General features: G+C 34.1%; 1 protein-coding gene across 8 annotated transcripts in view; it reads left to right on the plus strand.

The window, feature by feature from the left end:
• The window catches only part of ZPLD1 (zona pellucida like domain containing 1), a 220,317-nt gene that overhangs the window by 174,247 nt on the left and 32,609 nt on the right, over positions 1-13,461 (plus strand). For 7 of the 8 annotated variants that reach the window (XM_039856842.1, XM_039856837.1, XM_039856835.1 and 4 more), the window contains one exon: positions 7,803-7,916. The exons of the other annotated variant lie outside the window; for it this stretch is intronic. In XM_039856842.1, coding sequence (XP_039712776.1) covers positions 7,811-7,916 — 106 coding nt within the window. In that variant the 5' untranslated portion in view covers positions 7,803-7,810. The remainder of the gene's footprint in view (positions 1-7,802; positions 7,917-13,461) is intronic. 8 annotated transcript variants of the gene reach the window in all.

A 13,461-nucleotide genomic window follows, 5' to 3' on the forward strand; every position in this document is an offset into this window, starting at 1 on the left:
AATTTAAGAAATTTGGGGGATAATTTTGACTATAAGAGGTAGCTATAAATTTTAACTGCTCAATAAAATGCTATTCCTCTGACTGTGTCAGAAATGTTTTCCTGTCAGTACGTATTATATTTATATAAGATCCCCTGTGATGAGCAAGAGAGGCTTGCCCTTGAAACTTAGAATAAGATTTCTATACTGCCTCTTACTGTGAGTTTCATCTTTTATGACATATCAGTTTCTATGTAGAATAATTAGGTTCCCATGCATTTGGCCCTAATCACCTGATATCTTGATCCCTTCTCCATCCCTGCTCCCTTTCCAATAGGTACTTCCTCCAATCTTTTTTCCCATTTCAATATATTCACGACTGTTTACATGGGTGACCAAAACAAACTTGAGAGGCACCCTGACTCCTTTTTGTTACTCACTCTGCACCTAGAATTCAACACCAAGTCTTGTTATTTTCTGTTAAAAATAATATTCTAAATTTGTTAACTTCACTTCACTCATGGTATTACAATCCTAGTCTTCAACTTAAAGGCATTCAATTGCTTCCCACTCTGTTTAGGAAGAATATTGCATCCTAACCTCCTTGCCTGTACCTTTAGACTTTTCTCCTGGCCCTTTCCTCTTTGCTTGGCATTGTGGACTTTCTTTATAGAGAACAAACTGATGGTTGTCAGATGGAAGGGAATTTGGGGGGCTGGGTGAAAAAGGTGAAGGGATTAAGAAGTAGAAATTGGAAGTTACAAAATAGTCACAGAGATGTAAAGTACAGCATAGAGAATATAGTTAATAATATTATCATAACTATGTATGGTGCCAGGTAGGTGATAGACTTATTTTAGGGATTACTGTGTAAATTATATATACTGCATACCTGAAATTGATATAAAATAATATTAAATGTCAACTATAATTGAAAAAAATTTAACATTTTTAAAATAGAAACTGCTCAGTAAAAATTTGTGGAATTAATAAATAAATAAATGAATTAATTAACAGAGGAATATCAAATAGCAGAATACTAATAGGTAGGTGCTCTTTCGTTCTTGGCAAGAGTCACCAAGATATGAAGTTATCTTTCTATTATCATTATTGGTACCATACAAATGCTTTTGATTTTTTGAAAGTGACTTGATATTCAGTCGGAATATATCATCAGGGTGTCCCTTCAGATTGGTCGATCGTGTGCTGTGCCTGCTCATAAATATTTTGTATATAATTTCTATCGAGAAAGAAATATTTCATTCTGAAATAATCATAGTAATAGTTATTTGATTAATTAGAGAGAAATGGGCAATTAAGATAAATGGTTAAATTATCACTTTATTATTAACTCATTATCATTGTACATCATGAAAAGAGGAAGGAAGTCAATCTACTAAGATCTTTAAAGCTGCTTCATTTAGAAGAATAAAATGTACCTGTATCTTGAAAATGAACCTGGTGAGTTATTAAGGAAAAGCTTTTAGAGTGACTTAGTTCAATCTGTCAGTACCCCAAAAACTAAGGTGCTAGAATAAATGTTCTAAACTAAACACTGTAGATCACTTAAATGCTATAGATTACTCGAGAAAACACTGAACAGAAAGACAAATGAGAAAGGCGAGCAAAGAGAAATAAATGAACACTTGCTTTGTGTCAGAGAAAATTGGAGTAAGCTTTTCTCTAAGGAATGACCTTTAACATTCATATTTTCTATGGTATACATCAGCATCTTTAGAGTTATAAAATTTCTGAATGTCTTCTTCATGGCTAAATGTATTTGCCTCTTTGTTTGAGGCATTATTCTGACAAGTACAGGTGTGTTATATTTTTTGTTCAGAACGTCAAGGGCACTATGTTAAAGAATGTAGATGTACACAATAATGGATATTTCTGATGAAAGTTTTATATTTTCATTTTCCTTCCAATATGTATGTTGCCTCTAATGTTCAAGGGCAACATAGAAAATAAAGAACATAGAGCTTTAGTACAGACACCCCAATCAGAAAGCATGTTTCTTCATTAAATAGTCGTGGTTTCTGGCATTTTAAAACTGGTGATTTTGGAGGATAACCTAATACGTCATTTTTCTAGAGGCAAGACCATGTAACACCATGAAACTTACCTGAGCAAGACAGTTACTTATCTGTTCAACTTTGGTGCCTCTATGCCCCAGATCTGACCTGGGTTCTGTTGATTGCTTTGCTGGAGCAGGGCTTGATTCCTTTAACTTAAAATTTGATCTCCGTTAAAGTATACACATTTCTCCTCCTTCCCTTTCCTTGGAACTCTAAAGAATTTTTAGTTACTTAAAGCTTAATAAAGTGTTTCTGATCTTTTCTAAGGAGCAGGCTTGGGAGGATGATACAGAAGCACCAGGAATTGAGGTTATGCTCCTTGTAGGGGCCAGCAAGCCTGGGCAGAGTAGCTAGCTGGTCAATAAATGCAGAGGAGGGCTGAGGATGAGAGGACTGGGGCCATCACCAATGCCAAAGACGTTATGCCATATTTTTGTGAATCCATATGACAAAACAATTAGATTTAGTTTAGTGGAAAAATGTATAAATTTTAGATTGATGATTAAACATTTGAAGAAATGATGTTTGGTTGGAATTTTCTATTTTTCTTCCTAACTAGGTAAAGAGTGGCCCACATGAAAGCAATAAAGTTAAAGAAGTATGAAACTTTGATAAATTGTTGAGCCCACTTGTTTTTGCAAAAGTTATTTCTCATGAGTAGATAAAGGTATTTTTGAACATGTTCACTTTTTTTCTCAGGTCACAGGGGTGCTATTTAATAAATTACTTTTTGGGGGGAGGCTCTAAGAGCCACCCTTTATTTATTTGAAAAAGATTAATGTAGCTGTTCAAAGTGTCCAAGTTATTACCAGAGAATAATTTATGCAGCGAAAGTCTATTTTATTTGTAAAATGTCTAAATAGAAAAAATAAGAATGAAGTACAAATTAAAGACAAGTAGACCTAGTAGTTCATGACTAAAGTTGTTCTTTTCCCCTGAGCTCCATTTACATGATTTCTATCCCTGACCGCCCCATTTAAAATTTCAATAACCCCCTCCCTTTCACTCCAGACTTACACCAGCTTCCCTGGACAGTACAGGCACAAGTAAGCATTCAATAACATTTGATAAATGAATGTAGGAATAAATTGTTATTGATTAAATTTACCAAGTAATTGCCAAATTTCCATTTGACTTCGTATAAGGATCATTTTCTGGAGTCGTTGTGGATTGAGTCTTGATTCTAACACTGGTTATTTGTTTAACTTTGGATGAGTTACTTAATATCTCTGTGCCTTAGTTTTCTCATCCCCAAAATAAGGAGAATAATTTACCTATCTCATGGTTAGAAAATATATATGAAGTGCTCAAAAAAAAAAAAAAAGTGAACTACATTCTGATACATGTCAACTCTTAAAACTCACAGTACTGTCTTTGAATCAATTTGTGAAAAGAATAATATTCTTTGTGCACTCATTGCCTAAGTGAAAATAGAGCCATGACAATTATGTAGAAATTAACAATATTTTGCCTCAATCATCTGAATCACTTAGTTCAAAGCACATTTTAAGCATACATTATTAATATATTTTACTTTCTGAAAATTAGCAGGGAATTAATTTTACTCATTTAACAAACTCCAATTAAGTCAAACAGTAGTGTAATAATTCCAAAGGTCAAGCTTGGCTTTGCGGTCTCCCCTGCCATTTACTAGATCTGTGACCCTGGGCTAGCCAAAAAGAAATGTTAGGCTTCTATTTCCACATTCGTAATAATTAAATCTATGAGTAATAATTAAATCTATGTTAGTAGGTGAATATTAAACATAGCACAGTACCTGGTACATAACATATCATGATAAAAGGAAGGTCAACAAAATTATCGCATATATAAAATTTAGAGAACAGTGTTTGTGACAGAACTATATCACTTTATATATTATTGAGAATTGAAAGTGAAATTATATTTTTCTGACTCCAAGTTCAGTCTTAAGCAAATAAATTAGAAATTCATATTTTGGAAGTTATTTTAAAGAAAAAGAAAATTTTATATGAGAAATATCAACTTATTTGACAGCAAATTACTTAGTATTTCCTTTGTATTGCTAATTATAATGCACAGAGACTATAAGTACCAGTTTAAGAGATACTTGTGCCGCTTTTTAAAATGAACACTTCCGAATCCTTAAAATTCAGTGTAGTATGTACAATTTTCCTCCTCCCCCTATCTTCATCAATTTAAATTTATGAAACTACTAAGTTAAAAAACTTTGTGCACATATATCTTCAAAGTCATTATTATCTAAGAATTTGTTATTAATATTTTATAATATTAGCTATTAGGCAGTCTTGTACACCACTGTTAGCACCACAGTAGGGGTGTTGGTTCCTGCACTTAGTTACAGTGGAGAAGATGGGAAATGCTTCTGCTCAGGTTTTCTAACCAGAGTCTACTGGAGTTACGATGGGACAGCAAGCACCTCGGATCACCCCACATTGGACTAGAGAAATCAGCTTCTACCTTGTGACATGAAGCTCAACTAAACTTTTTTAACCGGGTCAGGACTGGAATGCATGTCTAGAATTGCACCCACCCAGGAACCAGGGAGCCTGAGCCAACAGGACATTATGCCTTGATTAGTATAAGGAGTCTCAATACAGTCCCCAAGTCCCAAGCGATCCCATTTCAGAAAAGACCTTTAGGAACTGTGACAAGGTAGCCTCCCTGAGCTAGCTATGAAAAGTCGATGGTCAGGTTTTCTATGTGCAGAGGAAATGATGGAGATATGCTTGGGGACAGGAAGTTTGCAAGTTACTAGTTCATCATTTTAACTTGCAGGCAAAATATAAAGAGCTTTCCAAAAGTCTTGAAAATGCCATAAACACTGCCATGTTATAGAAACCAAAATACAAATACTACATATATAAGAGATGGGGATGTCCTTTAAAAATGCCCTGCTTGATGTATCTTAATATTAAAATACAGACCAGTACAAATAATACCATAAATATAATAACGTGATTCAACTCATCAGGACTATCCTTAGTCCATGGGACACATTTGTGTCAAGCAGTCTAGCTTCAGAGCATGTGGCTTAGCCAAAGGAATACAGGCACTGTCACCATCTCTCTTCATTGGATGCCTTTGTGCAGGGTACAATTTGCACATCAATATGTGATGTCCTCAAAAAAAATATTTCAGTGCCTTCTTTATGTCCAGTCTATGCTATGTTCTTTAAGCTCTTATAGTTTTTAAAGTCTTATGATTATCATCTTGATTTTCAAAGAAACAAATCTAGAGAAAGACTGAGTGGGAATTTGAATCTGTATTTGCTGATATTAAGATCAACGTATTTTCTGTTAAAGCAAACTGCCTCTACTTCTATCTTCTTTTCCTAAAAAAAATTTTGTTGAGTATTTTAATCTTCATGACAGTGCTGGAGATCTTGGTCGAAATGTGAAGCAGTGAGGCATACTTCTTTTGGACAACCTCAGATTGGATCTAAAGTTGTAAAGCTAAGACTTTACTATTGCTATCAGTAGGCTGTTTCAAATAGCTTGAGTTTCTCATCCATTTATGATAAACACAGATGTGTTCAGTTTAGTCTATAGTAATAATTCTCATTTTTTTTAAACAAGAGCTTCCTCTTCCTTTTTTAAAAATATTTTTCTCCCTCAAATGCCCATATTATAAAATACATCTATTAAGCATATTACAGTCATTACATAAGAATTTATTTACATATTTTCAGCTGAAAAGATCTATTAAAGATTACATAATTTAAAAAGCTAAAGAAAACAACTGATGATAAATAGCAACCAAAAAACAGCAACACCACCACCAAATTTATTTAGTAACATCTTTAAGTAGTTTGTGCAGCAACATTTGTTATCAGGAAGACCTGAAGTTGAGTTCTAGTCCTTCTACTTGTTTTTCATATCACTTAAACTTCCTAAGACTGATTTTCCTTTCTCTGTACCTAGAGTAATAATTCTAATATCATCCAATTATTATAAGGAATATGAATGAGAGACTTAGTTAAATGGTCTGGCACACAGTGCCTTCTATGTGTACAGTGTATACTTTATTCATTAAGTGTTGTTTTTGTTCTTTGAGAGAATATAAAAGCTAGAATGCATTTCAGAATGATAAAATAACTTACCATCGAAAAATTCTGACCCTGTAAATCCCTAGGGGTAGGAGACATCTCTAGATTGAAGACAACAGTGTGAGTCTAGAGTCTCCAATGCCTTTAGAATTAAGGGGACTGACCATGAGAAGGGAGTGGCAGAGCATGAGATGGATGTGTATGAGGTGAAATGTACCATTCAGAAACAAGCCACTTTTTTTCCTAGTAGTCTTTCAAGACTATGAAAGAGCAGGGCGGACTTAATCTATTTGAAGTGTTCTGAAGATCTAGACAATGAAGGTGTAGGTGTAGCTAGAGAGCCCAGGGTCTGGGTCAGCTATTTGTGTGATCCTTTCATTTAAGAACTGTCCTAGGGCATCAGAACTAACTAGATGTGTGGCTGTGCTTCTGAAAGTCATCAGGTTGGTGCCTGAGCAGTATATTATAATGCTGAAGGAAGGAAGCTCCTGCTGAGTTAATATTTCTTTAATCTATTTTTGAGAGTAAACTCATGTCTTTCTTTCCCACATCCTCACTAAAGTGACTTTTGTTCACCATAAATTTGTTATACTAAAATGATAATTCAAAAGAAGATATATTTCCTTCCTTTTGCTAAAGACTTGATTAATGATCTTAGGGCAGATCTTTAAAGATATCTAAAACACAATTTTCTCCCCAAACCCCAAGCTTTTAAAATGCACTAAATTATTCGAGCAAACCATTTACGATTTTATTTTATTTTTGCCTTTTATGCATACACCAAAACCACCAACCCCAAAGATTTTTTTTTTTTTTTAAGTGAACAGACTGTACTCTAAGAATAAGTTGGGCACTTCTGGAAGATGTTTTAACTTTATCGGGCCAATAGAGAGGCATCAAAGAAAAAAAACTTAAACACCAGACTGACTAGTGATTTTTAAGTTTTAAAGTCAATTTGTATTTGTTCAACCCACATTGACAACTTAAAAAAATCACCTTCCATTACTTTCCCCCCAAAATTCAAGGTTTTCATATGTCTATATCAGTCCTTATTACCCACCAAGAGCAATTATTGGAGGAATCATGGTGTCATTCCACACATAGTATTTTTCTCTTCTCCTTTGCTTTATTCCTGTGTCTTCTGAAAAAAATGCTACACGAACTATTGATTTAGAGAAGTAACAGTAATCTAGAATTCCTTTGTCGAGGGAAAATTTTTCCTCATATTATTTGGTCATCGAATGTATTGAGAATTCTCTGAGAATCAAGTATTGGGTTAAATTCCTCTGTCTTTATGCATATTGGTATTTTTAAGTGTAGAGTTGCCTCCAAATTGGTCAGTCTGCTTAGCTGTTCTAATCTGCCAAATATTTGGATTGAGTTCTTCCTATTTATAATAAAGATTTTTTCTTTTACAAATTTTATGACTTATACTTTTGGTCTTCCATTACAAAAGCCTGGCTTTGTCATCCTTAGCAAACTGAAACCAAAGAATGAAAATAATCTTGAAATATTGTGACCAAAATCTCTGCTTCATTGCTGATAATTAATTCTGATAATCCTTAGGTCTTTAATGAGCTTTGACTGCATGGACATAGACTGTCTGCCTGCAACGATGAGTTGAGATCAGCCTCATTCTTTCCAGCAAGTAAGAGTGAAGGCTGGTGACGTGCACATGATAACGTACTCTTTTTTAGGTTTAGCGATGGAACGGATATGGTTGCTGTTGCTTCTAACAATTAGAGTGCTTCCAGGGTCTGCTCAATTTAATGGCTACAACTGTGATGCCAACCTCCACAGTAGATTTCCTGGTAAGTGTGAGCCTAATCTTTTCTTTAATTGTATCTGGAAAGAGTGATTATGTTTGAAAAGTAAATCATTTAAATATATATGAAAAATGGGGGTATATCCTTCTATATTAAGTGGATATTAATGAATGGCAAATGACAAAAGACATTTTTCTGGAGTTGTAATTTATATCCACATTAACATACAAAGCGTTCAATGTAGTTAGTATTATAATGGCTGCTTGCAGATGTGAAAAATATTGGCTAGTGGGTGATAAAAGTGGGAGGTTAATTTCATTCAAAATTTGCCTAATTGATGCCCTTTTTCCCCCTAAGTTAATTTAGACTCTCAAAACTCCTGTTATATACTAATATATTTATTTAGAAATAACACATGAAAATGATGTGAAATATTATGCAATACTCAAAAAATACTATTTCAATAAAACGTTGGTCACCACTAAAGTACAAGGCCAGCTCCAGAATGCATTTCACAGCAAACCATCAATATGCTGACAGATATGAGATTTTGACTATTGATAGACACGACCCACAGGTTCCTAAAATCTCTCAATGAGAAATAATTCAATGACTCATTTAAGTATTTGTCATTTCATATCGGATAAAGTTATAGAATTCAACATTTTTAAAATACAGGTTAGACAATCTGAAACTACTTTTTTAAAAGTCTGCCACGTAACCTTAGATACCTTTTGCCACATTTTTCATTCTCCAAACGTGGCAGTACTTTGATGTTCTGAGCATGCCAGGCAATAGCATACCTGCATAGAACAATCAGTAGGTCATTACATAGTTGATGTGAGAGAGATCTGGCTTGCTCTAGAGTAAAGACCAAGGTGTGTAGGAATGTCTTCATGAGCCCAGATCTAGGATGTGAGTGCTTGGCAGGTTAAGTAAAATACAGAGGTCAGGATGAGAAATGTCTAAAGGTAAGTCTAGAAAGGTATGCTATGCAGGGTTGTTTATGGTTTTGAATATATAAATAATGTTTAAAAAAAATTTTTTTTTTACTTTTTTTATTTTGGAAAATTTCAAACATATATAAAAAGAGAGATTAGTAAAAAGAGTATTCATACTGATTATCAGCTTCATCAATTATCTACATTTATAAATTTTCTTTCACATTTCTCTTCTTATCATCCCCATATCTGGCAGTTTAAAATAAATTCATATGCATGTGTGTGTGTGTGTGTGTGTGTGTGTACTAAAAAAGAACTTAAAAATTATTATACTTCATGTATACATCTAATAAACTTAACAATAATCCTTAATATCATCTAATACTCAGCCAATTTGCCTCTAAAACATTTAGATTTGTTGATATGTGTCTAAATTTGATTTTAATTTATAACAGTTCCTCTCTGTCCTTTGCTTTCTAAAATGCTGTTTATCTCTTTAAGTAATTTGGTCATTTGTTTTATAGAACTCTGACAGTCTGGATCTGGTTGACTTCAACTCTGATATGTCATGTAACAGGTTCCTTTTCCCCTGTATATCCTATAAACCAATTAGAGCTTGAGATTTGAGTAAATTCAGGTTCAGTTGTTTTAGTAAGAATATTTTGTGTGTTTTTTGTATAATAAAAGTGTTTCATCTTTAGTTTATAGGCAATGGAGAGCCATTGATTCTTTTTAAACATACCTTTTGAAGAGTTCGACAAGGTCACATTTTGTTTTAGAAAGGAAACGCTAGAAGTATGAAAGACAGAATCACATTAGAAGAGACCAGAGTCAGAGAGAAACATCGTGAAGGCAGTGGCAGTGGAGCAGTAGAAGGAAACAGCTGTTAAGATATATTTCGTGGTGGACTCACTAGCATTTGAGGACTGGTTTGATTTGAGAAGTGAGAGAAAGAGAAGACTAGAGGATATTTTGAACTCAGATAACTGGTTTTATACTGTTAACTGACACCAAAAGTATAGAGCACTTGAATGTTTTAGAATGAAAGTTTGGGTTTGAAAATAATGAGTCTGAGGTACTTTTAGAACTTAGAGTGGCAGCCTCTCTCCAGTAGTAGGAAATATGAACTTGGGTGTGAAGAGAGATATTGAAACCGAAAACAGCTATGTGAGACTTGAATCTCTGTGCAATAAGTGAGTGAGGAATAAGGGGATAAGAAAATGAGAGGTATAGAAATAGACTACTAGTTAGGTAACTTCAGTGATGAAGGAAAGAGAGGAATAACTTGAACCAGCTATTTAAATGAAAAAGAGGCGTTTGGATTAGAGGATTAGAGACACCTGAGTATAGGTGAGTAAAGGAAAAGTATTCAGAGATTAAGGATACAAATAAAGAAATAATTGAGGTATTAAGGGAAGAAAATACGGAAGAAATCAAAAGTACAGGTGGAGGAGTTAACCTTGGAAAAATAGTCGCTGTTTCTTTGATTTAGGAAAGAGAAATAAAAGATACCAGCAGAATGGTTGAGAGAAGCTCATTGTCTTCATCTTCTCAGTGAAGTGAGAGGCCGAGGCCCTCATGAGAGTGAGGGGGCAGAGAGGCCTGGCTGGGGCCTGAGAAGGGTAGTCAAGCCTTACTCTGTTGTGAATGGAAAAAAAAAAAAAAAGGCCAAAATGTAAAAAGATTGCTTAGCAGAGAGGATCTAGCTGATGTTATAGTTATACACTTGTAAAGGTGAATAAAATATGTACATAAGCCAGGAAGTGACTAGGATAGCAAAATAAAGAAATTTTCATGTGATAAATTTAAAAAATTATGTTAAAACATCTATTTACAATGGCACCCACTGATCATCTGCATCAAAATCACCTGGGATAGTTAAAAAGTGTAGACACTACTTCACCCCAAATATGTGCTGTCAGAATCTCTGAATATGGCACTGAAAAATCTATTTTAAACCCTGTAGATGAGTCAAATATACATTTATGGTTAAGAACAACAGATATAGTATATTCTATTATTTTTTTGAGTTCGTTATTCCAATTAAAAGCAGAGTCGTATACTGGGGAAAAATAATTAAAAACAAAATTTCTCAGTCCAGAAACCCTCTCCACAAAGATAATAAAATAAGCATTAAACCAGAATGTGATGTTCACCATAGGCAATCCACTAAAAGGTTGCAAAGACAGAAATCTCATGCTTATATAGCCAAGCAGATGTAACCCATTATGGATGTGCTTTCAAGATAAACAATAACTAGTCCTCAAGAAAGAGAACTTGACAGCATCATTTGTCACATATAGTATATCCTAAAATTACCTCGTAATTGTGTTAGCATTTTGGCTTTATCCAGAGGAAAAATAAAATTCTCATATTTTTATGAAGTATGCAATTTGCAATATGCAAATATGCAATTTGGAGCAAGGCTCCCACTGAAGTTAGGCTCCCACCCTCCTACTGAAACCGTGAGATAGGGTTGTTATCTTTCTTGACATTTATTTACATTTCCGAGAGATGGTTCCCAGGTCCTTGAGAAAGACGTTTCTGGGTCATAAAGCTGACAAAAGACCTGTCTATTTTTCCACAGGATATATATACATTTCAAAGAGAGGAGAAAGTACTTAAAATTATGAGTTTTCTGGTGTAAATGATGTAACAAAGGGAGGGAAAAGAAGTCTCTTCCTTTATTTTCAATATGGAGAATTAAGCCTCTTTTGTTTAATTTATAATTGTCTTTGTTATGTTAGCACTTTTAGTACTGTTTGGCTTGGACAACAGATATCCAAGCTTTCTAAACTCTCTCAATCTCTCTCTGTCTCTCTGTCTCTGTCTCTGTCTCTCTCTCCCTCACACACACACATTGTTGCAATTTAAAATTAATATAAAAAAATCTAAAATCCAGATAAATCATAAGTTTATGTGGGTATTATTTCCAAGTAGGCCCATTTTTGCAGGTTGTTTGCGAAAGAAGACCAGAATAAGCAAATAAAGCCTAAAGGTTAATTGCTCACTCCCCTCTTGACCTGGCGACTTCTCTTCCGTATCATGATCAACCTTGATGTAATCAGGAGCTCACATACTGCTCAGATACTAAGCAGTAGGATAGAATGAGAATGAGTCTGGAAAAGAAGAGGGGCTATCTAAATGCAAAGTAATGTTAATAATGATGAGAGTAATCATCTTACCCTATCTGACCTTTGCCATTTCATGACATTAGAACTATTTTCTTTAATTTTTATAGCATTTATCTTTGAGCCAAAGGAAACACCTAATTTTAATTCATTTCAAATTTAAAGGGATACCATTTAATTTTAAGGTAATTAACTCTTGACTATCCAAGCTAATAGCAAGGAGTAGACACATGCCCCACTGACATTATAGCTGTGTTCTTCCCAGAACAAAACTCAAACCACTGTATACTTTTAGGGTACTAAGGAATTATTTGGCTAGAGTGAAAAATCCCTATAAATGCATTTGACCTCTGTGAATGATGGATACCTTCTGGAACTAGCCCCTTTTTGGAGGAAGATGCTATTATATAAGGGTTAGCCTAAACCTACAGGCCTCTAAAAAAGTCTTAATGATAGAGGAATAATCAGGAAGAGATTAAGTTAATGGCACTAGACACTTTGTGGCCTGACATTGCTTTACAGTGAACTAACCAGTCATGAGAAGCTGAATGTAAGTCAACGTTACATAACTTGTCTTTTTGTATTCTATTTAAAGTAACACTAATGAGGAAACAATAGGTTTCACATATTGCATGCTAGGTACATTACATAGTCTCTCTTTTATTCCTTACAACAAACCCACAAAATCATTTTCTCATTTTATAATGGGGAAATTGAGAATTACAATTTGCTTAATGCTGCCGTGCTGGCAGTTGACAAAAATTAAAAAAAAAAAAAACTAAGACTCTTTCCATCAAATCATGTTGTCTTAATGTGAACTTTGAATACTAAGTTTAAAAAACCAAATAATTCAATTAAAAATGGGCAAAAGAAACTTAAATAGACATTCCCCCCCGCCCCCGAAAAAAAGACATACAGATAGTGAACAGGTATGTAAAAACGTGTTCAACATCACTAATCAGGGAAATGCAAATCAAAACCACAATGAGGTACCATTTTATACCTGTTAGAATGGCTATCATCAAAAAGGCAAGAGGTAACAAGTGCTGGCAAGGATGCGGAGCAAAGGCCACTCTTGTGTACTGTTGGAGTGAATGTAAATTGGTACAGCCACTATGGAAAACAATTTGGAGATCCCTCAAAAAATTAAAACAAGAACTACCATATTACCTAGCGATTCTATTTCTGGGTATATATTTGAAGGAAACAAAACAATGTCAGAGATGTCTTTGCATCCCCATGTTCATTGCAGCATTATTTAAAATAACCAAGGCATAGAAACAACCTAAGTGCAAAAACAGATAAATGAATAAAGAGGTTGTGGTATATATATATAATGGAATGCTATTCAGCTGTTAAAAAAGAAGGAAATCCTGCCATTTGTGACAACATGAATAGACTTTTAGAGCGTTACGCTAGGTGAAATAAATTAGATAAAGACAAATAAACAAATACCATATGATTTCACTTACGTGTGGAATCTTAAAAACAAATGAACAACCAAAAAAACCCAAAAAA

Source organism: Pteropus medius, unplaced genomic scaffold (assembly GCF_902729225.1).
Source record: "Pteropus medius unplaced genomic scaffold, Ma_sr-lr_union100, whole genome shotgun sequence".
NCBI lineage: Eukaryota > Metazoa > Chordata > Mammalia > Chiroptera > Pteropodidae > Pteropus > Pteropus medius.